The 27960-nt window shown below is 33.8% G+C and overlaps 2 protein-coding genes across 3 annotated transcripts in view; one reads left to right on the top strand and one right to left on the bottom strand.

The window, feature by feature from the left end:
• The window catches only part of CHMP2B (charged multivesicular body protein 2B), a 29692-nt gene extending 21903 nt beyond the window's left edge, over positions 1 to 7789 (top strand). Inside the window, exons 4-6 of the mRNA XM_032631441.1 lie at positions 2457 to 2559; positions 5782 to 5888; positions 6093 to 7789. Coding sequence (XP_032487332.1) covers positions 2457 to 2559; positions 5782 to 5888; positions 6093 to 6203 — 321 coding nt within the window. The 3' untranslated portion in view covers positions 6204 to 7789. The remainder of the gene's footprint in view (positions 1 to 2456; positions 2560 to 5781; positions 5889 to 6092) is intronic.
• A 4400-nt stretch (positions 7790 to 12189) lies between these two features.
• Positions 12190 to 27290, bottom strand: POU1F1 (POU class 1 homeobox 1). 2 transcript variants are annotated; one of them, XM_032630596.1, is made up of 6 exons: positions 27060 to 27225; positions 24137 to 24208; positions 16743 to 16967; positions 14536 to 14700; positions 13742 to 13802; positions 12190 to 12662 (listed from the first exon to the last, which is right to left on the bottom strand). In XM_032630596.1, exons 1-6 carry the CDS (start codon positions 27199 to 27201, stop codon positions 12452 to 12454), a joined length of 876 nt encoding a protein of 291 aa, XP_032486487.1. In that variant the 5' UTR covers positions 27202 to 27225; the 3' UTR covers positions 12190 to 12451. The 2 variants fall into 2 exon arrangements, with proteins under 2 accessions (XP_032486487.1, XP_032486486.1); XM_032630595.1 differs by having other exon boundaries at positions 12452 to 12662; positions 24137 to 24286; positions 27060 to 27290.
• Positions 27291 to 27960: the final 670 nt, after the last annotated feature.

Genomic DNA, 27960 nt, shown 5'->3' with positions numbered 1-27960 from the left:
CGCTAGACCACACTTCAGTACATTTTAACCCTCAACCAACCAAAGGCACAAAATAAACCGCAAAGAAAACACTAATTAACAGTATTAGTGCTGAGTCAAGATGGCAGAGTGTCACCTTGCTTGAACAAAGCTGGAAATGTGTGTTGGGTGACTCAGATGTTTTGCAGCTCTGCGCATGTCCACAAGTGAGCACAAAAGTACTGCAAGTGTTGACTTGTTACAAATATATTTTAGTGAGTAGGCAAATTCAAAACTAAGGAATCCAGAAATAATGAGGATCAAGTATAATTGCCTTTTAGACTGCAGAACACATGAAAATAGAATGTGCCCATCTTATGTACAGTGGCACATTTGTTCCTTAAAAAAACAGAATATTTCAATATACCTTCATTCTGTTAGTTTTTACTCTCTAGGAATCTTAGTCATCTTACAGTGAAAAACACAGTTAAAGGCAAAAACTTTGTTTTCCTTTTTTGGTTTTACCAAATTGACAGAACTAAATATCTGTCTAATTTGAGGGAAAGGTCATATCTGAAGATCACACACCTGGACTGGATAACGTTTCAATAATGTTGAGGAGGAAGACTACTCATTTTGCAATTTTCTGCAGGTGACAGGGGAGGAAAAGGTACCTAATGTGGTCCTGCCATATAGCAATGTATGAATTAGTTTTCACTAAAATTTCTCAGAAATTTATTAATTCAGGAAATATTTGTTTAGGTCCCCTAAGTAGGAATTATAATAAGTGATGGAGATGAAATGGAAAGCAAAACCAGGCAAGGGCTTAACCTGTAATAGGTTAAAGTCTATTTAAAAGGCAGCCCATTTGAGATATAGTTTAGTGCAGTGATTAAAAACATAAGCTTTGGAGTCAGATTACTTGGGTTCAGATCTCACTTGGTAGCTATGTGACCTTAGCAAGCTATTTCACCTTCCTATACCTTCATTCTCCATTTGTAATGGAGGGGAAATGGTAATACCTAGCACATAAAGACTTGTTAGGTTTAAATGTCAATTAACTTTAAATATTGTATGTAAAGTGCTTAGAACAGTGCCTGGCACACAGAAAGCTAATATATATAGGCATTAGCTGCTCTATTATCGCTGTCAGCATCCTTGTTGTTTTTAGTCTATTATTTGCGAGTAAAGTAATATAATTTACACCAATAAATAAAATTTTATCTATAGTGAGTAGGATTTAACAGGGGTATCTGTTCGAACCTAGGGTGTCAGGGACTACTTCCCTAAGGAAGTTGTATATAAACCGAAATCTGAAGTATTGATAGTGAAAACAAATAAAGAAGAGCATTCCAGGTGAGGGACAGTATATGCAAAGGTCCTGTGGCAGGAGGAAACATGGCACATTTAAGGAAATGTAAGATCAGTGTGTCTAGAGGACAGTGGTGTAGAATGAGACTGGCTTGTTAAGCAGAGTTCAGATGGTGCTTGGTATCACAGGTCAATTATGGAATTTGGCTTTTAATACTAAAAGCAATGCAAAGCCACTGGAGAGTTAGGTATGTGTGGGCTGGTGGGGGTTGCGGGGGTACAGTGTCATACTTGCAAAGATTACTTTGGCTGCAGCATGCATAAAAGACCGTGTTTGCTTTGTATCTTTGAAACTGACATATTTCATATAATACACACATATAATATATACACAGACACATATATAATAATAATATATAAAATATTTTGGCCTTACTAGGTGGCATTAATTTCTTTTAACAAAAGTAGTTGTGAATATAAAATGTAAGAGAATTCTTTTCACGGATTTTTGCAAAACTCAGTGTTTTGAACATTTCTTGAAATCATGGTTTAAAATGAATTAATAGGTTAAATATGTATGCTAGTATATCCTTTAATTTAGACATTAAAACTTTTGAAAATTTTTGGAAAAATTAAACAATTCTTTTTAATTTAGACATTACCTGCTTGCCACATTATAGGCAAATGTAGTTTTCCCATTTGAGTAGCAGTGGATTTTATGTTGTCAGTGTTTTTTTTTTTTTTTTTTTTTTTTTGTGGTACGCGGGCCTCTCCCGTTGCGGAGCACAGCCTCCGGACGCGCAGGCTCAGCGGCCATGGCTCACGGGCCTAGCCACTCCGCGGCATGTGGGATCTTCCCGGACCGGGGCACGAACCCGTGTCCCCTGCATCGGCAAGCGGACTCTCAACCACTGCGCCACCAGGGAAGCCCCAGTGTTTTTTATGATATAATTTTTTGCCTACTGTTCAGATGAGGTTTTTCGCAGTTGTCTTTATTATATAGATGTTAAGCAGATGGTTTCCAAATGAGCATTTCATTTTTTTTCTAGAATACTAACACTATTATATTTGATTATGGTAGAATATCTTTAAGAAACCTGCCTTTTATTGATGTGCTCCCTTTGGACTTACCCCATAGTAAAATTTTCATAATTATATAGCTAACGTGAATCTTTTCATATATTTAGACAATGCAGGCAGTTAACAAGAAGATGGATCCACAAAAGACATTACAAACAATGCAGAATTTCCAGAAGGAAAACATGAAAATGGAAATGACTGAAGAAATGAGTAAGTTTAATAACTTGTAATGAAATTTACAGGTTTTTCTCTTTGAATTAGCAAGTTTATTTACTAGCAACCTCATATTCTCATCCACGAAGGCACAAATGATGAGAAAAGAAATGATACAGCTCCCTTCTAGATAGATGACTATATTGTAATTTCATTGTATTTTTATATAAGGCTCAAAATTCTATTAACATTTAACTGAAGGAAAAATATAAAATATGTGATGCCATATTTCTATGCCATATTGGCCTCAGCAGTCTTACTTTGTTGATTAGAGGACCAAAACCAACTTGTGAATAAAATAACTCTTCCTGGTATAAGTTAGATAGTTTAAGAGTTGTGTTGATTCTTTCATACTATAGAAGATCTATAAATACATATAGAAGATATATTTTTATTTTTTCGTACTATAGAATATCTAATGTATATCTATCTATATATAAATTTAATGTATATATTTCATGCTATAGAAAATCTATTTATATTGGAGGTAGAGATAACGGAGTTCTTTCTTTTTTCTTTTTCCCTTTCCAGAGTCTAAATTTAATATTTAATTTTCTTCTTTTTGAGTATAAACTACAGGCTGTGGTGGAAATATGAGGAATAAAATGAACAAAGCTATAAAAAAAAATTATCACACCACCCAGATATAGTTAGGATTAACATTGTATATGTCTTTCCTATATTTTTCCATATCTTATAAAATGAGATAATATAACCTGGACAATTTTGAATCTTGCCTTGCCTTTAAAAAACAGTAGTATAACATAAACATGTACTCATTACCTTGAATTTTCTCTTGTCTATTTTTTTTAATGGCTTTAATATTATGTAACATCAATATACCCTAATTTATTGAACCATTCTTACATTGGTCAATAAGATTGTTTTAAAATGTTCAATGTATTCGATAATCCTTTGATAAATATGTTTCTTTGTCTGAATTTCTTCAATGTTCTTAGAGTATTAACTTTTATAAAGCTTTTGATTCATACTGCCAGACTTTTTCCAGAAGGACTATACCCATCTTTATTTCACCGATAATAAATGAGTGACCCTTCACAACACCCTGGTCAACATTGAATCATTATTTGTATGATATGTCAAAGCTGGCATCATTATTTCGCAAAGATATTTTCTAATTGTTTTACAACTATGTCGGGATATGCCAGTTCTGCTTGTCTGCTAGCATTTTAATTTAATGGCATTTATTGCATAAAATAGTATCTAATTAAATTACTAGGATTACTAAATTTACCTTTGTTCTAGTATTCTATTTCAGAGTATCTATTTTCCTTCTAAGGTTTAATGATACTGTACATGTATCTTTGATAGTTCCAAAAATTGTTTACTTTAGTTTTTACTTTGAACCTTTACTTTTAAAAATATAATTTTTCGAAGACATCATTAGTGAATTTTTAATGACTGAGGGAATTGTCATTTATATAATGATCACGGTATCTAATATGTTTATGTGGATTCCAGTGGTGGCACAGGTGTGAGCAGATCTTAACAGAGGGATTAACTATTCCATTAAGCTATAATGAAGAGAATCAGTAAGCTCATACTTAAAACTTGTATCTGTCACAGTTCTTGTTTGTGTTTTAGTAATTTGAAAGTGAGTCTGAAAGAATAGTAGTTATTGGTGGTTACTTGTTTTTTCAGTAAGGTATTTTAACATTAGTATTTTCACCCAAAGATAAATTCAAGGTTTAAATGGACATGTCTTTGTCCAATTAGAATTTATATTGTACAGTGTTGCTCCAACGCTTGTTCACATTTAGATTTTGGAAAAAAGATCTTTGGGAAATTTTTATTACATCCTGGTTACACCATTCTGGTGTTTCTCCTCCATCCTTTTCTTTCATTTTTTCTGCAAGTCGTTTTGCATTCAGGCCCTTATAAACTCTGACCTGGACTCCCCACCTCCCTTGTTACTTCACTATAATCTGAGTATCACTGCTAAATTATTTTTCTAGAAGCTTACCTCTGAGTGTGCTGATCATATTCCCACAGTGGCTTCTTTCTGACTACAAAATAAAATCCTACATTATAAATCAGAAACAATTTTCAGGTCAAGCCCCTTTATTTTGTCAATGCGAATACTGAGGCCCAGAGAGGTAAAGTGACTTCCCCCAAAGTTGCACAGGTACTAAGTGGAAGAATTGAGATTGTAATTAAAGTCTTAACATTCATTTTACTTCTTCGGAGATGATATTCCACTTTTTTGGCCTTTAGCTGCTTAGCTTTTTCCAATTGACTTTATACTATTAAACTAACACAAAAAATTAAATTATCAAACCGTGCTCATACAAATCAGAGATCTTAACCAATATCAAGCTTTAGTAGCAATGTCAAGGATACAAGCTATTAAGATGCACATGCAAAACAAGGAGAGTGGTGGACATCCCAAATGACTCTCCAAATCTTTTCTTTCCATATCAGACATAAGCTCTTTGACGTAGCATAAGAGATGATGTGTCCAATAGGTTTGCTTATCATCTCATGTTGAAAAGAGCATTTTAGGAAATATATTAAATTTATACCTCAGATGGTCACCTACCTTTTATGTTATTTTCTAGGGAGTCATGGATATAAACCCATAGATAGTAGCTATAGCAATACCAAAGCAAAAACAGCCTGCTAGGAGCATTCCATAAACAAGGACTCTCTTGCTAGCAGATATTAGTCTGTTTACCAGGAGCCCAATTCGCAGCGTGCTTACAGAGAGATCAGACTAGGTTACTTGTCTTCCTTTCTCTGGGGGCATTCCCCGGTGATCATGTTAGTAATGATCACAGGCCAGTTGCTTTAATTCTTTCCTTCTCAACCATTTTCCATTTATACATCTTAAATAAACAGAGGAACTTACTCTTTCTTATATATATTCCCTATTGTCTTTGCTCACACTACGCTATCTCTGTTTGGTTAAGTCCTATGTGTTCTTCAAGGACCATCTCACATTTTACTTCCCCCCAGGTGGATATACTCTCTTCCCTTTGAAGCTTTATAATCATTTACCTTTCCATTTATCACAAACTGTTTATTTTGTTTTTCTGTTCTACTTAAGTGTAAACTACCTGAGATCTTTACTTTTCTCCATCTATTCATAAATTTTATTTGTACTGTGTAAATTACATAGTTGGGCCTTTTTCTAAAAATATAAACCTAACCTGAAATCTGTTTGAAAGTAACTGCTTTGTTTCCTCCCCTCCTCTCAAGTCAATGACACACTTGATGACATCTTTGATGGCTCTGATGATGAAGAAGAAAGCCAAGATATTGTGAATCAAGTTCTTGATGAAATTGGAATTGAAATCTCTGGAAAGGTATGAATGTCTTATTCTCTCAGTTGGAAATATTTTCTCTACCATTTGTGTCACTTAATTGTTTTAGGTTTTCCTTTATGTTAGGTTGTATGTTTTTAATATTTGTTTGAAAAGTAAATTACACCTGTTTGCAGCACATCCTTTATGTCCTATCCCAAAAGTTTGATAATACACATTTTTTCTCTTTTTCTCTCTTTAATATAGATGGCCAAAGCTCCATCAGCAGCCCGAAGCTTACCATCTGCCTCTACTTCAAAGGCTACAATCTCTGATGAAGAGATTGAACGGCAACTCAAAGCTTTAGGAGTAGATTAATCAAAAAAGCCATTATATTTTGCCTATTATAATTATTTAGTATAAACCAGGCACAGTGCAGATTACTTTTACAAAACACATTTATTTTGCAAAAATGAAGACCATGAGTAAACAGTTGTTTCCTAACCCATGGCTGTTTTGAATCTTTTGCCAAAGAATGACAATGATGCAAAAATGGGAACAGTTTGGATTTTAATTAAAACTGTTTAGGAGTGATGATGTGTAAATGTTGACTTCTGCATGGCATAGAGAAATTTTATTCATTACTTAGCGTAGTTTATGTTCTAAATCTTTTTCACTGAATACAAATCTTGTTAAAGCCACTAGGCACCAGCTTAAAGAGACCTGTAAAAATATTAAAAGTATATCATTAATTCTGTATCTGTTAACTTGTCCTTTGTAAGCGATATGTTATGACCATAGGCGGTTCGGCTGCCAAATTATTTTTAAATTACCTAAAAGAAGAGTGCTATTTAAACATCTGTCTTAAACAAAAACTGTTACGAGCTTTTCTTTTCTTTTTTTTTTTCCTTTGGGAGAACATTCTAGTTGGTAAGTTTCTTACCTTTCAAAATGTGCTTGGCACCTGCCTTAAATAGCACAAACATATTGTGCACATCTTTAAATCATTTTAACTGACAGAAAAGAATTACATTTTAAACTCAAATTGAAGCCTTTTACAAAAATTATCCAGGCTCTTTTTTGTAAAGCTCATAAAAGTGAATTAAATATAATTAGCAAAAAGAGACACTGAATTAATAACATTTTTTAGTAATAAAACAGTATATTTTGATCTTTCTTCCAAGAACTGAGATTTTCTCCATATGAGTTATAATTTAATCTCCTTAGTTTTGAACTGTATTAATGTGTACACTGAACCCTCTAAATTGAAGCCATCATTCTCAGTTAAATAACACTACTATGACAGTACTCAACCTAAATTTTAAAAATTAGCATTTTTTCTTGGTAAATAAACTACAACTTTGTCAGAAATTACTGCCTGAATGTGTATTAATGTATTAGCTGCATTTTTTAAGGTAAAGTTGCTATGGTATTTAATGTATGGATAGAAAGTGAGAATAAGTGAAGAAGTGGCAGATTAGTTAGAATTTAGAATTAGGTTAGCTTTGAAAAATGATGTTGTCATATATGGGTTCTAGCACATCCCACCATAAAAACTCTTCTGGAGGAGATCAGAGAGCTGTAACCTGGTTAATTTCGGATAATGGATATTTTGGACTAATATGGACAACATCAATACATTTTAGGACTAGTAGACATGTGGCATATGGATTGGTGGGAAAAACAAAAACCTAAACTTTACAGTTTATAATCCATAAACCATTTTATAGTGTTCAAAGGTAAGATTCCGTTATTGATAACATTAAATGCAGTTACCCTGAACATTGATGGGTCAAAACATTTTACTGCATTATGGAGTGTTAACCCAGAACTTGTTTTGATTCTTGGATGTACATAATAATGCTAACTAACTTTCTTGTTTACTTTCTTGTTTACATGTGGGGGGTTTTGTTTTTAAAATTATTTTGTTAAAAAAAAATCCCAATAAAGGTTTATTGCTGTTATGCTTTTTTTTTCCTTTAACTCTATTTTTGGTTTCTGCTAAAGTTAAAAGTTTTATGCATATCTGGTAATTTTTCAAAAGACTGATTTTTACTACTTTCTTGGAAGGAAAAATTAGATAACGCTGCTACTTACATTTTAGCAAAAATTGTCTTTTTAAGAATTAGCAGCCGGTACAAGACTGATGTTTGTGAATGGAGTAAGTCTAAGAATTGGTGGTTTTACATGACATTTATCTGACAGTTTCTTTCCTAGAACTTCCAGGGGATAACCATTTTTAAACAGATAGGTCTTAGAGCTTATTTTTTAAATTTCAGTCAAAAATGGATGCCACAGAAGGCTTTGGGACCCAAAGGAAAAAGTAGAGTCATTCTGACTTGGCTACATTTATAAAATGCTCTAGTGGCAGTTTTCACAAACAGTCCCTATAAATTTGTAATGTTACACTATCCTTTGCTAAAAATAAAATTTCCTTTTAGACCCTTAAGATTAGGAAACAAGGATTCTTACACACTGAGTTTAATGAAAATACTGACTTTTTTTTTTTAAACTTGATTTCCCTGATTTCCCACTTTTGGCAAAAGGATTTCTTTAACAGCTGTAGTCAAACAAAAGTTTGCCAGTAGAAAGAGAGCAGAGGAGTATAGCAATTTCTCTGTTACTGAAAGGGATGCAGCCCAATGTCATATTCTATTACTGGATGTAAAAGTCATGGATGAAGGAGATTGCTGAGTCTCAGAGAACTAGAATGTGGTACAAAAATACGGAACTTAGAAAACATAAAATGACCATCTGTCACATGACTGTGTTGCACAGACTGTACTCTGTGCTCTGAGAGGAGCACCTGGTCATGGCAGGGATAGTGGAAATGGGCTCAGGAAATTAACACAATATTGAAAATCAACTATACTTCAATAAAATAAATTAAAAAATTTTTTTAAAAACATAAGTGACCTTGTAGACCAGAGTGGGGAATCTAGTAGCCTGTGAGCTTTATGTTATTTGACCTGCACAGTGATGTGTATTTTATTCTTTGTAATGAATGCCTTTAGGAGAAGCCTGCCCTTGCCCCTTGGCCACATGTGCATTCCTTACTAGCCCAGTAGCGACACTTCTAGCCTGATCCCAGTGGGCCCAATTTAAACATGTACCCCTATTTCAGACACTCCCATGTTAAAATAGTGTATGTGCAGATCTGAAAAGAGACCTGTGATGACTTTCTCCTTTGATGCCATTACTCTGCATGAATAGGGTTTTGCAGCTACAAAAAAAGAGATCTTTTCCAATTTCCTTTCTGTAGAAGCTGAGTCTCATAAAGGTATTTAAGACCATTCCTGTAACTTAGTTCCTTCAAGAGTCAATTGGATTGAAGCCTGAGGATCCTGAAGTCTGATTTGAGGTACCCTGCAATTGGAACAGCACATACGCTTCCTCCTCCCCCACAAGCCATCCTCCTAAGAGCCTGAAAACGCACTACACGCACACACACGTGTGCACGCACACACACACACACACACACACACACACACACACAACACCTCTGTCCCCAAACACTGAAAGTGTTTCCTTTAACAAATAAATACTTCCACCATTAGATATGGAAAGGTAAATTACATGAATGAGTTTCTCAACCACCTCTACAGGGTAAAATTGAGTATACCAATAGCTAAGTGACAGATCTTTCCATTTTAGTGGAACTCTACTGAATTCCTGAAGATTTACCACAGAAGAGCTCACAAAAACATGAGATGGAAAGCCTGTGTGGCTAAAGTCAGCTTTCGACGTTTATTCCCAAATGTATGAACATGTAGATACTGCACAGCAAATCACATTTGTCATTTGTTTAATTGCAGTTTAGGATTCTAAATAACATTAACCATTTTCTATTTTTTAAAAAGGCCAGCATCTGTTAAAATTCTATCAATATAGTTAGAAAATACAGTCTCAAAACTCATTTATACAAATGAGTTAATAGCAAATACCAGTGCATTTACAACCAATGAATAGCTAAATAACTAAGGAATTGCTATTTCAATATTAAGTATTGATTCAAAATATTTTTAGGGAGAAAAATTGGTTTCCAATGTTAATTGTATCTAAAGTTGCAAAGAATGACCTTTAAAATGAATGTCTGATAATATGATCTAAACATACATCTGTAATGATGACTAAGCATGTATACATGCTGGTTTTTGCTATATAATGTCAGATAAAACATTCCCAGCAGTTTCATATTTTAAGTGCAAAATGTCTGGATTTTAACTGCAAAAACTATTCTAGATTTATATTGCATTACATTTGCGTCTATTTGAAAGGTTCAAAGGCATGCATATATGTACTTTTAGGTGTGTATATAGGTATGTACATTTTGCCCTGCCTTTTGCAAACTAAAGAATCACTGCCCCCAGCTAATGTATGCTTTAAGCAGGTGAATTATCAAGAGAAAGTATTTGTAAATCCACATAGCTGAATAATTTGGAATTTACTCTCAAATAAGAAAAACCTTTATATATAGATAGTAAATATATATATATTATATTAAATATATTATACAGTTATATATATATTATTTAACACCTCCTGGGTGCTAGATGTGTGCTTAAGCATGGATGATCAGGCCACTGAAAACTATTTCTTTTTAATTATTGGGGTATAGTTGTTTTACAATGCTGTGTTAGTGTCTACCATACAGCGACATGAAGTAGAGTTCCCTGTGCTATACAGCAGGTTCTCATTAGTTATCTATACATATCTGTATATATGTCAATCCCATGAAAACTAATTTTTTTTGTTGTTCATGATATATCAAAGTTTCTAGCCATCCAGTTAATGCTGATTATATGTGCACAAACATAATCTACATAGATTATGACCTGTATGATGCTTGGTCTTTATTAATATTATAAAAAGCAAGAGACAGGACAGTATAGTTTATTTAGTAAGCATTCTAAATAAAAAAAATTTCGTCTAATTGTTCCATAAAATAAGTTAGATAAACATTGCCAGCAGATTGACATTCAAAATGCAAAACAAAGTCATTATTTGATAGTGCTATCACATTACAGTCTACTTCTGCCTACAAGTTTTAAAGAAGTGCATTCTATTTTTAAATTGAAGTATAGTTGATTTACAATATTATGTTAATTTCAGGTGTACAACATAGAGATTCAATATTTTTACAGATTATACTCCATTTAAAATTATTATAAAATAGTGGCTATATTCCCTGTGCTGTGCAGTGCACATTCTTATAAATTAAATAAATATGTCCCTCAAGGTACAACTCTCTGAATTGAAAAGCTCAATATAGTAAACTTTTTTATTAATAATAAATCATATTCTAACCAATTACATAAAAAATGATCATCTTTTCTGATAGGACCCCAGATGATTTTCCAGGTTGTGAGATTTCAAAAATAAGTTATGTTATTAAATTAGACTCCCTTCAAGTTTGTAGCCATTGTTAAGAGCACACCCCTTTGTTCATCTAACAGACTGCATGCCCATTGTGAGCACAGGCTTTGCCAGACACTGGAGAAACAACAGCAAACAAGCCAGACATCTTCCTTTCACTTTTACAGCTTACAGAAATAGCAGTGTGGGGCTTAAGAATCAATAAAGCATGTTTTCTAAAGCTAAACATCAAAAAAGCTAATGTCTGGGAAGAATAAAAAGAACATAACTTAATATTTCTACAAATTTCTTTTGAAACACTTCTTTGGGCTCTATGTCCTAAATGTTAACTTCAAAGGTGTCACTTCTAAGATGTATTCCTAAATGCAATATTAAAATTCAAAGGCCCCTGTGGTTCTTAAGTGCAAAACTTTTAGTTCAGGACTTCCCTAGTGGCGCAGTGGTTAATCCACCTGCCAACGCAGGGGACACGGGTTCGAGCCCTGGTCCGGGAAGATCCCACATGCCGCAGAGCAACTAAACCCGTGCGCCACAACTACTGAGCCGGCGCTCTAGAGTCCGCGAGCCACAACTACTGAGCCCACATGCCGCAACTACTGAAGCCTGTGCACCTAGAGCCCGTGCTCTGCAACAAGTGAAACAACTGCAACGAGAAGCCCGTGCATCACAACAAGAGTAGCCTCTGTTCACCGTAACTAGAGAAAGCCTGCACACAGCAACAAAGACCCAATGCATCCAAAAATAAATAAATAATAAAATAAATTTATATATAAAAAAAAGTTTAGTTCAAACAAACTATTAGAGCTGATGGTAAGCAGGACATCAGTTAAGGAATTTTCTAATTGGAACTTCTCTGGTGATATTCTTTATGTGACATTACTGACTAAAATATTAAAAAGCAAATACACAGCCTTTGGAAAAGGAAACTTTAAAAGACCACTCCCGTGTGTGTGTGTGTGTGTGTGTGTGTGTGTGTGTGTGTGTGTAAAGAGAGAGGGAGAGATATATTGAGAGAGAGAATCACTGTTTTATTCCTATTAGTCTCTGGCTTAAAAAGTACAACGTGGCCTCTGAGAATAATTCATCAATATAATTTAAATTGTATTTATTTCTAAAGTAGAAAAGAAAAGCTTCTGCAAAAGTTACTGATAGGATTTTTTTGAAGCTAACCAAAAAAGGAATTTCTATTTTGGCTGGAGAAGAGAAAGGAATGAAAAATAGAAAAACTGGCTATTACACAATAGGAAATCTTATCTGCATTCAAGATGCTCCTTAGAAATAGTAAATAAACTCTGATTCAGACTTGTTTTCACCCGTTTTTCTCTCTGCCTTCGGTTGCAAAACCAAACCCTCACTACTTCTTTCTCCAGGTTCAGTTCTTCAGCCATCCGCAAGATCTCTTGAGAGGAAGGTTTATTCTGTTCTCCAAAATGTCTCTCCAGAGCGTCTTTAGCAGCAATACTGGGAGGTGGGGAGTTGACAGGAGAGAAAGGGAGATAGGATATTTTTAGGGATGTTTTTGGCAGATCAAAATTGTTAGGTTGAATTTCCTAAATATTAACATAAAAAGGAAATTTAAAGACTCCGAAAACACCTTCAAAGCTCTTCAACAAAGATAAATGTGCAGTTTGTTGAACGTTTGGATGCTTGCTAGTCTTTCGTAGGCTACCTATACCAGAGTCACAGGAAGAAATAAGTAGGGGAACCCAGACATTGTGTTTATCCCACTTTGTGCCACAAGAGGGCACTGACTTACTGAGAAGGAAATAATTCTGTAGGCATTTCTAAATGTCCCCCAGAAATCATTTATTTACAATAAATGAAATGTTTTGTGTACAACTAACCCACTGAAACAAAACTGTATTTTAGCAATTCCTCTGTGAGCCTCATGGGAATTACAAAAAGATCAATGAACAATCTTTCTGGCTTGAAATGCAAGGAGTTACCTTGAACTTTAAGCAGCTAAAATACTGATGACTAGTTTTGTTATTTGTAATAACATAGATACCATACTGCCAGAGCAAGAATTATGTCTAAAAGGACAATAGAGGGCTTCCCTGGTGGTGCAGTGGTTGACAGTCTGCCTGCCGATGCAGGGGACACGGGTTCGTGCCCCGGTCTGGGAAGATCCCACATGCCGCGGAGCGGCTGAGCCCGTGAGCCATGGCCGCTGAGCCTGGGCGTCCAGAGCCTGTGCTCCGCAACGGGAGAGGCCACAGCAGTGAGAGGCCCGCGTTCCGCAAAAAAATAAAATAAAAAGGACAATAGAAACGGTCACTCTATTTAGAAGTGATTGTCCAGTTTCTGCAGAGTAAAACTGTTCTTGAATCAAACAATACATATTTTTCCATCAAATTTTAAATTTCCAGCTATATCTCACCAGTAATTTATTAAATGTTATGCTTTTTCACCTATCTTATTTTCTCAATTGACTCTATTCATTTTTATGTTATATTGAATCTATATTATGCTTAAATGCTCATTCCATTTGTAAAATATCTTTTTCTTCTCCAGTAACTCTTAATATCTCAAAAGTATACCTGATAGTTGTTCTCCGTTTCCTTTTTCTTTCATTTGCACCCACTTTCTCATTGTATAAAGCTGTGATGGGGAAAAGATGAATAATTACAAAAACAAAGTAAGTCTTTTTATTTTAACTATCAGATTTGGATTCAAAATTTTCTTTATAAAACAATGCAAAATAAAATTATCACACATTTTTGTTTTAAAGTTTTGCGGTCTACATCATTTTAGATTACAAGCTCTAGATTAAAATGTTAACACAGAAATAAATATTAACTTAGCAAAAACAGTTGTCTTTTAAATCATATCCCTACTTTTGGTTGGAACACTTCCTCTGAATGCTCTCAAACCTTGCTCTTTATCCAGCCTTGACATTAATATAAGTAGATAATTTTATCACAATAAATTGCTCATCTAGCAATTGCTTGTGTGTGCAAATGCTCTGGCTACACTTATATTAGATTATGAAAATGATTCATGTATAATTACTACCGTATATAGCCCAGAGGCAAAACAGTCTGGATGTGTTAAAAAGAATCATTTTACCACTTCACACCTATGCCATATTGTCTAGAAGTTCTCCTTATACCATTTATTCTCTCACAATTTACATTCCCAGTAAACTTATTTCTACACTTGCTCTGGCCTTGCTTTTTTAGTGTGATGAAACAAGATATTTATTTTTCACGTCAAAGAGAAAAAGCAAACCCAAACCAAACTTCAAGCCTCTCACTTTAGCATTAATCCAACCAAGGGAAGGCATTGTGTTCAGGTTAGAACATCACTGAGTCTCCAGAAACAACTTTAGTACCTCCTACTTGCTCGGCTTCCTCCAGCCATTTGGATAATATTGCTTTTAGTTTGCATGCATTTTTGAAGCTGAGCTGCAGGTTTTCAAATCGGCAGATAGTCGTTTGACTGAATTCAGAGCCATGCACGGCTGCCAGGGCTTCCCCAACATTTGTTTGGGTGTATCCTGTGAAAAAACAACAAAGGACATTAACTTGTTTTTCAAGAAGCATTCATTTTGGTCCATTATTGTACAATTTTGTGTATCTTTGTCAATTACCACTTTTAACCATATATTTGTTGGCAACTTAGAATAACAGTAAGGTTCAGTGTAGAATTGATCAGTATTTCAAAAAAAAAATTCCTTCTAGTTAATAAATTACTTTTTTAGAAGTCAAAAGAATTCAGGTAGGAACATCTGCCATTCATAATATTTAGCCAGATTGGTTAGATGTGTCATAAACACTTTAGAAGACATTTAAAAATTCTCTCTTCATCATTTTTATTAAACATCTGATGATATATACTCAAAATCTATAGTATATTAAATATAATGCATAAAATACATGATGGTATATCATAAATATTTTTATCTCAACTTTAAGAGTGAAAGATTCAACATGTTGAAGATAAAACTAAGAATTGTGTTTACTTTCCCTAAAACTAAGAATTGTGTTTACTTTCCCTAAAAACATGTTTATTATGAGACTTTGATCACACAATATTTTATGTATACCTCCAAGCATATTTATGATATCATCCAGTAATGCTTCTATCTCCAGGCAAAAAGTTCTCATAGATTGTCTCAAACATTTTTAGAATACAAGTTGATATAAGCCATCAATATAGAATTTGAAACATTCACAGCAATATAAATAGCAAATTGAAAATGAATGTTATAAAGATGCCTACTGCTGTGTTTATGACAAATAGTTACTACATATTAATTCAGGGCCTAAGGCTATATACCTGTATGCACAAAATGATTACATATGATGCCCATCAATAAATATCATTAAAAATGACCAGTGGCTCATTTCACAAATGCAAAAGTTTGCACCATCATTTCAATCCATTAAAAAATACATTTCATGCATTAAAATCAAGGTTAATTATTATGGTTATTTACATTAAAAACACTTTTCAATAGAAAGTGAGCAAAGGCTGAGAACAGACAGTTCACAGAAAAGGAATTACACATGACTGTCAAACACATGAAAGAACATCTTTCACTCTTCACTCATAATAAGAGAAATTTAAAATGAAACTACCATGAGGCACCACTTTGACCTATCTGATTTGCAAAGATCCAAAAGATTTAAGCATCTTTTTCCTTCAACAACTATTTTTTTATTCTATGTGCCAATCACTGTTCTAAGTGCTGAGGATATGCCCCTAAGGAGAAAACAAAAAAGAAATAAATAAACAAAAAACTCCTGCTTTCATGGAGCTCATATTCTGAAGGGTGGCAAAAGACACACCTATGGTGGTAGTAAAATTTGGTACAACTTCCACAGAGACCAATTTGACATCTATCGAGATTCCAAACACACATACTCTTTGATCAGGCAATTTTGCTTTTAACACTTTCCCTTCACATGTATTTACACAGGTGCAAAATGACATTTATGAAGTTAATTATTGTGGTATTGTTTTCAGTAGCATAAGATTAAAGGCCATATAAATTCCATCAGCAGGAGACTGGTAGTATATTCATAAAATGGAAATTGGCAGATGCATTACAGAAAGCTCTCTAAAAAACTAATATTGAAAGCTCTCCAAAACAAATAGTTAAATGAAAAAAAATCTGTATGAAGAAATATATGTATCTGCTTGTATGTATATGCATAAAATACCTCTGGAAGGCCACACAACACTGATAAACAGGAAAAACAAGCAGAAGGGATATATTTCACTTATACCTTTTTAGCCTTTGAGTCATACAAAGGTATCTCTTCAAATAAAATATAGGTTAAAAAGGCACTTCAAAACTTATCTCTGAAAAAGAGTACCATTAATTTAGAAATCTATGTATTTTGGCTACTAAGAATTTACAGGGAAATGAAGGTTTTTGTGGGTGTGTCATCATTCGAGTAACTTACATCCACAGTAGAGATGTAGAATGAGAACTGTCTTGGACTTTTGAGCAGAGTGTAAGAGACTGAACAGTAACAGAGTAAGAATTTGCAGAGCAGGTTGTGTGCCCCACTGCTCATAACAAGCACATACCTAGCTTAATTCTTCTCACTTTAAATTCATTGGCAAACTTTTCAAGTTCTCGGATTTCTGGAGAATCCATGTCTATTGGCTCTTCAGCCAACTTGCTTTTCCGCCTGAGCTCCTGCTTGAAATCAGCGGCTGTGAGGTCCTCTGCCAGGAGAGGCTGGTGCATGGGAGGAAAGCCATGACTCAAGGTGTGGTCGGGAAACTTATAAAGACAAGGGGCTAAGCTCCCTGTAACAGCAAGAAAAGGAAAGGACCGTTTGTAATTATCCCCCATTTCTATACATGCAAGAGTTTGGCCCATAAGATTATTGTGACAGCCAGTCTCAATTCTGAAAGGTTACCTGACATTCAGTCTTCTGAAATAGAAGGGTAACTTAGTATAAATGCGATGATTTATTTTCCACCTTCCTGAGAGCAGCAAAAACAAAGATAATGCAAAGCCAAAGGGAAGAAGCAGGGACTTGCAAATAATTAAAATAGAAATAAGCAAATTTCACAGAAGTGTGAGTTTTCCATCATTTTTTTCTCTTAAAAGACATCTATTCCTGGGAATCTGAGGTTCAACTTTAACCAGAATGTACATATTCATCTCTGTTTTCTTAATTCATTGAACAAATAATCTATGATGTTTGTTATAATCAGGTACGTGGTTAAAGGCTATGCTGGGAAGTTTTCGTAGGATTGAAAAATTGATTTTACATTATTAAGAAACCCCACTGATTTTTCAGTAAATGCTTAATTTAGTAAAGGCAGGTAAAAAGAAAATTATGAGAACACAAAATACATTAATATGTTTAAATAGATTCGACGTTAAAAAGCGACAAACATTAACAAAAAGTAATTTTTAAAGTTCTATTAAAAAGTCAGCAACAAGAGTTCTTGAAAAGTATAAAATATAATGGAATCACTTCTTGACAATTATTTAGGAAGCAAAATTAAGTGGCAAGGAAGGGTGCAGTTCTAGATATGATAGGTAATCACCCATAAATGATGAAGCCTTGAATCCATTTAGTGAATTAAATAAATCACAAAAAACTACGAGTTAATTTTTTAATTGCTTCTAGATTTCATTCTTCATTTGGAAAGAAGAGTCTGCCTCAGTTGTGGAGCGTGGGTGAGAGGATGGTATAAGCCAAACTCCCACGCATTTTATTTCTGTTTTCTTCATCAATACTTTACATTTTTATTCATAGAGATTTAACTTTAATTTATATTAAATGACACCTGTATAACCAAGACATTTTGATGTAAATAAAATATGCAATAATTAATAATCTTTCTTATGAGTATAAATAAGTATTTAAACTAAAAATAAATGACTACAGAATACCTGCAGTAATCATTCTTAGAAACTTACTGAAAAAATACATCGAGTTTATGCTACCTATAATTTCTCTAAATATATTCACAAGTCAGACATGAGTAATAGTGTATTTTGCCAGGATATATAAAGCTTACATTAATATATCAACACGTAATGAGCAAAGAATAGTGTAAGTCAGCAAATTGTTGGCTTTTATTATTTACATGAGAATATGCAATTATATAGTGTACCCCTATCCAGTAGACTATATTACTTTTCTGAAGCAAAATACACATGCAATTGAGAAATTAAACAAAATAGCATAAAATAAATTTAGCCGTTTCACAGATGTAAAAAATATACAAAAGAAACTATTCCTGTCTAGAGCAATTAATGTTACTTCTAAAAATCAAAATTATCCAGTTTTATTCTTTTTTTAATATCAATTTTTAATTTATTACATAACTCAATTTGTTAATGTTTATTACCTTTAGGGTTCATTTTTAGCTTTCTATTAGTTTTAGATTTCTGCTAGTTGAACTAAAAGAAAGGACTAATATATAAAAAAGAAAACTGATCACTTTTATTTTAACATTTACTTAATATTTATCTCAAGACTTTTCTTTTTCTTTGCTTTCAGAGTTGAATCTTACACATATGAAAAAAATCTTCACTTCTTTCGTCATTCAGAAAGAGCAAATGCCACTTAATACACTTAATGATGAAATACTCTGAGAAACAGTAAAAACAGAGAGACAAATCAGGCTGCTGTTTTATTTTGCATATTTAATGTATTTTAAGGCACTTTGGATAACTCATGTAATCTGTGTCAAATTATTTTTATTTCACATAAGTAATTTGTTGCATATCGTTTACATGAGATGCAGAAAGGTCTGAATGTGTTAGCAATCTTGATCACTCTTTTCAATTTTTCTTGCTGATAATAGTTGCACTGCTACAAATCTCCGTGCTGTGTTCATTTTACATTTGTCATCTTCTTATCCTTGTATAAACAAATGAAGTAGAAAAGATATGTATTTTTTACCCACAATTTAAAATTTGAATACAAAAAAGTTAAATAACTCTCCTTGGGTGCTATGATGAATTCACTACACAGTTGAAACTAGAAATGAAGTCCAATGAACACTGCAGTAAACCGCATCAAAATAATCAGTTCATTTTGCAGGTAGTCTGTACTCAGGGAAATCAAATGACTTTAAGGATTTCTGCATCTTAAACATATTTGGCTACATTAAACAAACGCTCTCAGACAAAAGTATTATATTTATTTAATAAAATATTGGAAGTGTGCCATCTCTATTTCTGGAAAATTTTAAAGCTAGTTTATACATTATAAATACTCTGGAGAAATGCACATTTAACAAATAAATTTGAACATGAGTCCATAAGAAGTACACAGAAAATACCATGTTCAGAAGTCTGGCATCCAGAGGAAAAAGGAAAGCACAATGTGTGACATGTTTTTATTTTCCGTTAATTGAAAGTATCCACAATTATCTGCAAGGACACGGTTTTCCTGGAGCTAACCTTAAACAGAAATTCATGACAGTCACAAGCACAGCCAAACAACCTGTGGTTTCTATCATATGATCCTATATTTGGCAGAAAATGGGGAGTGATTGGTATGGTATACATGACAAGATATTTAAAATTTTTTTCTAAAGCCTGGATTATTGAAAAGTCAGGTTGGGGAGGAGGAGAATAAGATGCAGTGAGTCATGTGCCGCAGAAATTTCGTGAACAATTTCCAAAACATTGCTAAAGCAAAATTGTCTATAAGCCTAGAACAAGTGCACACCTAAATAGCTTAGAAGTGTTTGTACATTCTTTACAGCCCAAGATGTATTTTCACACTGCAGATTAATCCACCACAGCCTTTCTGAACTGCTCTGCATGTACTTCTGGGTGGCGGAGGAGGGAGAGGAACAGAGGTGAGTCTTTTAAAGCAGGTGATGGGGAGGCCATGGTCTTGCCTTGCGGGGACCTGGCTCAAGGTTCTGTGATTCAGGGCAGGGGCCTCTTCTGTGTCATGTGGCTCAGCCAGATGCTAACTGACAACATCTCTGAGGTTACGAAGATTTAAAAGAACAAACAGGGAAAGCAGAGGGACACAGTAAAATACTCCTACCTTGCTGTAGACGTGCACAGCAAAGTACATTTGAATATCTCCATTTCTTTTTTTTTTTTTGTCCTCATGCATAACAACGTGAAACAAATCATAAATTTGAATTGTGATTTTTTTTTCTCTTTTGTGCGTTTGTACATCCTATTCACGTACAACAGGGTCCTTTTCCTGGTTTTATAAATTAGGTTGATTTGGAGCATAGCCATGCCTGTTTGTTTAAATATTGCCTGTGGCTGCTTTACAATCACCGAGTTGTGTAGTTGAGACAGAGGCTACAAAATTTAGGGAAAATACATAGAGTCAGTGCTACTGAAAGTCCTTTCATGATCCAGAGGCAAAAGATGGTCAGAATTACTCCTTCCCTTATTGTCAACACAACCAGAATAAGTTAGGGAAAAGTAAGACTAAATGAAAGAAAAAAATGAAACAGAAAAAAGAAAAAAGACAACTTAAGAATGAAGAGATGGACTCCAAAGTAGACTATTTCTCTATGTCACTGTCAAACAGATTTCTGTTACCCTTTGCCTTAGCCCAGGTGTAAAGGGCACTTGCAGCCATACTAGTCTTTTCTCTTATTATCCACTTCTCATAAGAAAAGAACATCCATCTTCTTGATTAATTCTTCAATATCAGCTATTTTGCTTTCCTGATAAAATTAATTTTTAAGCAAGGACTCTTACAGCACATCTTGGGTGGCCATTATGTCATAACCTTGCTGGATTTAGCAATCATTACCATGTAGCTGATTTGCCCAGTTTCCACAGGACGGTGGACAAAGTATGCAGCTCATTAAGCTTGTTTTCTAACTTGGACCCAGCTTTAGAAACTGGAGAAGAGACACAACGTCAGATACCCAGGAATCAGAGTTTTGAAGGGTTTTTGTTGTTATTTTGTTTTATTTTGTGTTTTTCCAGAAGAGATTTTTGAATAGCATTTATAATTCCCTGTTTCCTATTATCTATACTGTAGGCTGTTGAATTACCTAAGTTCTCAGGAGAAAAGAGACAGAAGAAGAAATGTAACTAAGAATGTATCTGAAGAGAAGATCAAGGAGAAAGCCAGGTTGAGTTGGTACAAAGTTGCCACAACTCAACTCTGATAGACCTGTGGTGCCCACTGCAACTTGGATATGAAGAGACTGACACTTGGAGATGCTGACTTGAACAAGGTTTGTAATTAGTTCCTGGTGTGGCTAATTCATTTCATCCAATCAGTTATTCTCTTTGGTTATGTCCACACCTGGTCTGTGAAGCACAGTGGATTCATCTGATGATTAGAATCCTCCCTACCAACCTTATCAAAATATTAGCTATAGCTCTTGTCTTCCGATGGGTTATTAATTTAATGAAATGCTCAAACTAAATGTAAGCATCAGAGTATAGTGACAAAATAACCGTATTCAAATAAAGCAATTTCACACCCTTTGAAATATGGTTCTTTCTGCAGCTTCGCTTTTATATGGAGTATGTGACAAGGCATCTGTCTTTGTTGTTGATGATTAAACGCTTCTGTGGATTGTGTGGAAGCAGCCGATTTGATGAACGCCTTGAGACTTCTCAGAAAATTCAAATGACATTGCCAGGTTTCTCTTGTGTTTTTTATACCTTTTCTGAATTCCTGAATACTTCTGAAATCTTGTGTTTTGCAACTCAATTTGTGTAGCTTCTCTGGGGATGACGGCAGAAAGGTTCAGATTCTCTGAGATTTAATCGGCCATGATGCAAAGGCTAATTACCAAATATATGTCAAAATAGTGACATTGTAACAAATTATAAAGCACACCATATTTTAATGATATCCCTCTCAAAAAATATTCAAATATAATCTCTATGCTTGCTATGGTGAATATTTCTTTCAGTGACAAAATATATTTAACTTTGGTTTAAGACTACAACAATACCTCCAAATCTTAGGGCAATTTTTCTCGTGATTGTCACCAACCCAGGCTTTGAATCATTTTAAAGTGCTTTTCCAGGGGCCTCTCCTTTTTAACTTTTAATGAGGAAGAGAGTTTGCTGAGCCTGCCAGGGAAACTTGTACCAGCACAATCTGAGCTGCCTGTGGACTCTCAGTGTGAACCTGGGCCTGTTCTCTCCAATCCTGGAAATTGGAAGGGTGTTGGATTTCTCAGGCCAGCTGTGAACTCCACAGACACTGGCCTAGATCTGGTGAGAGGGAGGTAGTAGCAAAATCCGTCTAAAAGTATTTGGTCTGTGGCTGGTTTTATCTTTGTGCCAACCTCAATCCATTCCTGCCACTTGCTGGGTATAGAGGGAGCCTATAGTTGTACTGGGCTTCCTGGAACTTACTGTGAAGGATGAGCAAGGCCTTTTTCCTCTAAGAAAGGGCAGCACGTGGCCATGAGCTTGTTATTTCCAGTCTCCATAATCAAAATGTGGTGGAGGCCACAGAAAGAATTCTGCCTGCACCTCTAGGGGCTAAATGCATATTATTCTATTTTATAATGAAAATAGTTCATCGTCGAGAGCTGTTCTCATTAACCATGAATACTGATTAACTACTACGTATATGAATCATAAATGATCTGTTTTCAAAGAGGAAGAAAAAATATGGCTTTCTTTATTTCTTACTTATTAAAGAGAGACATTAGGATTTACAGGTAACCATTAAGAACATCAGTTTTCATTTTATATAAAGGTGAGGATACTAGTTTATTCAGAATGCTGCCTAATAGAAGGTAAAAGAAGCTAATTTGTTCTGGAATATTTCATTTTAAAGTTTTAATGTTTTATTGAGTCTTAAACTGAGAAATTCTGAGAAATGAAAGGTTGGTGAACTAAATTCTTTGTTCAATTTTATTTCAAATGTATAAGCATAAATCCATATTTGATGTTTTATTACCTACTCTGGATAACAAAACACAAGAAAAGATTTCCCTAATATGTGATTTCTCTATCCAGAGTTTCTCAATATCACACAAGCGTGCACGCAAACACACACACACACACACACACACACACACACACACACATTCACATTCTCCCATAGATCCTTGGTAGTTTATTGTTACCCACAGTATTTCTCTCCCTGCTGCAGAAATAAATATAAAAGATTAAGGGATACCCCAAAAAAACTTCTGTGCCCAGCAAAATTGTTTCTATGGCCATATCCCAAAATTAAGTCATAAATTTTGTAATGAGTGGATCTCTTAGGTCATATTTTCTTTTCCTTAAGAAATGTGCTATCAATATCTTCATGCAAGTGTCAATAAACAAGTAGTTTATCTTGATCTAGTGATGCTTTACTTATCCAAAGGGAAAAAAAGATACGTAACTTCAACTATTTCAATCTCATCTAAGACTCAGAAGCATCTCAGACAGGGCTGCCAAAGACTCAACTATTGCTAAAGCAGCTGCAAATCACTCTTAGCCTTCAATGTCTTATTTATCTTTATGGACCAAATGGCCAGAAGAAATATTGTGGTGGGGAGAATGTTCTAGAAGTTGGTCTATCTGCTTTGGTAGCCACATAAGATTACTGAGCACTTGAAATATGGCTAGTGCAACTGAGGAACTGAATTTTAAATTTGACCTTAGTTTAGTTAATTTACATCTAAATTCAAATAGACACATAAGGCTAGCGGCTACCTTATTATTACTGTAGGCAAGCCCACTAATGGCATAAACAAGTGACAATGAGCAGTTTGGCGGTAGAGAATTAAAATAAAAATCATACAAAGCAAACACAAGAGTTAAGAAGCATAGCAGCTCAGAGCTGGGTAGAATAGGGGCAATCAGGTATAACTATTATGGTCTCTGAAGACATCACACATCAGAAAACATTTCAATAAGCGGTGGTTTTACCAGCATTTCCAAGGTTGAGAGATCTGAAATTCATGATATACTCTGGTCAAGATTCCCTCAGACCCAGGAAATCCATCCAAGTGTCCCCAAACTCAATCTTATACGTAAAGACAATTTTTCTTACCTGCCATCACTCCATAGGTCGATGACTGGTTTCCATAATGACAGGAAGGAACAGAATAATGAAGTCCTGTGGCTGTGTTTCCCAATGTTGTCACCAAGAAATATGTGCACAAACATTTAGGAGTTTGGATCAAAGACAAAATAGACGGGACTGGTAAGAAAATGTACGAGGATTCAAGACACATTCGTTTCATTTCAAAAGTACACGTTTAAGCTGTTCTTAAAGTTATATGCCAATAATTTGTTCTCATTTGGGGGCGGTTCTCTGATGAGTAGGTTAAAACTAGAGGTTGAAATTTGTCTCAAATAATGAGATCATGAATCATCAAAGTGGACTAGAGCCTTCATTAATTATATCCTGTGCTCTGTGTTGGGGTGATTGACCAGTTTGAAACTTGGCTAATCGGAAGTAGCCGAATTCTCGCAGGTTCCACTCAATATAGACATTGCAAAGAACTGACGAGAGGATAGTTTCCTAAAATTCTTGTATAACATAGTATAATACTGGTCTTTCTCTGGAACAATGAATACAGAAATCAACTCCTGATCAGTCTTTACTTCTGCTTATTCACCTAACAAATTTTTTCTATCAAAGAGGAAATGGCAGAGCCACTAGCCTTTTACTGGATATAATAATAAAAACCCCACTAAGTTCAGAGGCTTATGAAAAGCCTGTGACAATGTACAATGTATTTAGGCTGGTGTTGAAACCATGAGGTTGTAGGTTTTCTTCATGCACACAATTAATTCAACAATTCTAATGATGAAGCTGGTCAAAAAATAAGTTCGTTGATTGTTGAGTAACTTGAGGTTTATAAAGGTTGAACCTAGCATATAAACTTAACCTCATTTATAAATAGTTATAGGTTTCATTGAATTAATGTATATGTTGAAAGTATAAATTTGAATTACTAAACTTTTATCAAGCTTTAAACATGAATAACAATGGACTACTGACAATAAAATCACTAGCCAACATTTTCTTATCTATTTTATTTTTGCTTTTTTTCATGATATCCTGAATGTAGTGGTGGATTTCCATAAATAAAATTGTATCTTCTTGAATAATATGAGATATTATAAAGAATAGATTTAGAATCCTTTGAAAATATATGGTCTATCGATTAAAGACAAAATTTCTTCAGAACGTAAAACATATTTTCTCTAACTATAACTCAATTTTTAATATTTTAAAATATCTGCATAAATTTTCATTTTACAACTGACACAGAGAGAGAACTGAAATCATTTTACTTTATAATGATTACTATGCATTCCAAAATTAAACAAATAAACATGAAATGCATTCAATATCTAAGTGCTCTTCTCATTATAATCACTATTTTTAATTCCTTACTTAGACAATTAGATGTATATGATTACAATTTGATGGAAAAATTATAAAAAGCAACGTTATTGTTATTTAAAACATGTTAGGTCACTTTTATTGATTATGAATTTTTTTACTTCCAAGGTTTAAATACCTTTTGTCTTTCTGATGTGGGGAAGTAGTGTAAAAGGGTAGGCTAACTTACTAAATACACTATTTATTTATTTTTAAATTATTTATTTATACATAATTATTTATAAATTAGTTATAAATAATATTTATAAATTAGTTATAAATTATTTATACATTATTTACTTATTTTTAAATAAATAAATAGGGTTTTGACCTAAACTTGCTGAATTTTAACTTCAATTCCTAATTTTACTTTTATTCTAGCCAAATACTATCCACACACAGTAGATTAAGCAAACAATGCATTATCCTTCTCATCACCAACCTATATAAATGCCTATTATGTAAAATATACAATTAGCTATGTGATGATTGTTTAAATTTATTTATACCACAACTCTTTGATAAAAATACTTTATTACATTTTCCAAAAAATATGTTTGAGGATATTTTCATTAGTACATTTTAAATTAAATTCTGAGAATGTTTAGTAGATAAAAAGTCACTGCATTAATAATTTTCCCAAAGTCTAAATATACGATCTCTAGATACCTTAAAATTCAGCCAAAGATTAGTGCCAAACTTACGCATAAGTTTGAAAGCTGCTTAATTATAACAAAAGATAAGGCTAAAATACTTTAAATCAGCATATAAATGTATCAACTCAAATTTTGATTTTTAAATGTATAAAATTTAGTTCATATTTAGATTGCTTTTAAAACAAGTGGAAAGTGCTGTTAAACAGAAGACATTTACTCAACTCAAGACTTTATAAATCAACTTCAAAACACTTTGTTACTGCATAAAAAATGGACACATTAACAAAATATACTTATTTGCTTGGTTGTGTTTGAGACAATATATTTGAATTCTCAAGTTTAATTTTCATTTAAGAAAGTTATATAAGAAAATATAAAAACTTTGAAGTCTCTTCAGAACTCAATTTTGAGAAAATCCAACTCAGTCCATGGGCTCTAAATATTATATTGCCTCTAGATTTGATTTCTGAGTTTTTAGTTATGCTAAAATTAAAGTAATTAAAGTAATAAAGTATTTAAGTAATTAAAGTAATTAAGTATTTAAATACTTAATTATTTTATTCTTTGAAACCCATTGTTGTTGGTATTGGGAATCATTCAGTTGTGTTTACTGTGAGGTGTATGACTGTTTTTAGACATGGTAGTAAATGTAATCTAAAAACCAAATAAATCTCAGACTCACTGTTTACTTATATAGAAAACAGATCTCTTTTATAATAAAACCAACAATAATAGAAATTACTACACTTACTAATATTTCTTGAAAATTTTCTTAGGCATTTTGACCTCTTCAATATCCTGAATATTTAACTTAACACCAATGAAAATAAAAGAAGCAATGAGATTCTAAACTAACAAGATTCAAAGCGTCCACCCTGACATGTTAGGCCCAGCCACACGTAGATGGTTATTGGAGTCAGTACCTGTGGACATCACGTTGGTGGCGTGGTTGGAGACTGGTAGGCACTCGGCAGCGCTGTGATGCATTATCAGAGGCAGAGTTGCAGAAGACTCAGAATTCAGAGGTATAAAGGTATCAGCCGAAGTAAAAGGTTGGCAACTCATTCCCACAAAAGAGTAGAAAAATGAGGAGAAGTCTGCTCCTCAAGTCAGAGTTTTATTATATCACCATCTCAAAGGGCCGTTTCAAATCTCACTACCTGCATATATACATCAGGGAGGCTCTGAGCACCAGGAGGGCGCGTGCTGGTATTTATACTGCAGGGAAATCCCTTTATACATGTTAATCGTCTTTTCCCAGGGGTATTGCTTCATCAATCTGGACAGTCTTCCTTCTTACCCAAACATAATCCATGCCCAAGAGGGGAAGCTGGTTCTTGGGTACAGACTGAAGGCCAAGGAGAAATATGAAACTTTATTTGACAACTTCAGTAATTCAGACGTTTTAGAAAGGAATCAAGAGCTTAAAAAAAAAAAGTGACCCTCAAAGAAATAACACTACAATGAATTGAAAAACACTAGGTGTGTTTTTGCTACTAACAAAATGATAAATTTATACATATGAGATATTTTTCTTTTTTCATAACCTCATTAAATCTGAAAAATAACAAGAGAAGTACACGCTACATAATTTTAAGAAGCAGAATTTTTAAGTTTAACTTGAAAGAAGCATAAAAGACTAAATGTGAGAATGAATATATTGCCAACTAGTGATTCACACTCAATATAATTCTGAAAAACTATAAAAACAATTGAATTTTTACTATATCACAAATAGAAAATGATAAAATATTAAATAAAATTGTAGTAATTTGTAGAGAAGATGAACATTAGTGATAGTATCTCTCCCTCGGTTTCAATTTA

Source organism: Phocoena sinus, chromosome 4 (genome assembly GCF_008692025.1).
Source record: "Phocoena sinus isolate mPhoSin1 chromosome 4, mPhoSin1.pri, whole genome shotgun sequence".
Lineage (NCBI taxonomy): Eukaryota > Metazoa > Chordata > Mammalia > Artiodactyla > Phocoenidae > Phocoena > Phocoena sinus.
The sequence above is the reverse complement of the archived record's forward strand: the minus strand, read 5'-3'. Positions and strand labels throughout refer to the sequence as shown.

Bases quoted from the DNA above. Each gene is read 5' to 3' on its own strand.
- POU1F1 (XM_032630595.1), bottom strand. From the start codon at position 27,201: ATGAGTTGCCAACCTTTTACTTCGGCTGATACCTTTATACCTCTGAAT. The intron at 13,803-14,535 runs GTACTAAAGTTG...TCCCCATCACAG, and splicing joins GGAAGCCGAGCAAGTAGGAG to CTTTATACAATGAGAAAGTG. The intron at 12,663-13,741 runs GTATACTTTTGA...CCCACCTCCCAG, and splicing joins AAACGGAGAACAACTATCAG to TATTGCTGCTAAAGACGCTC.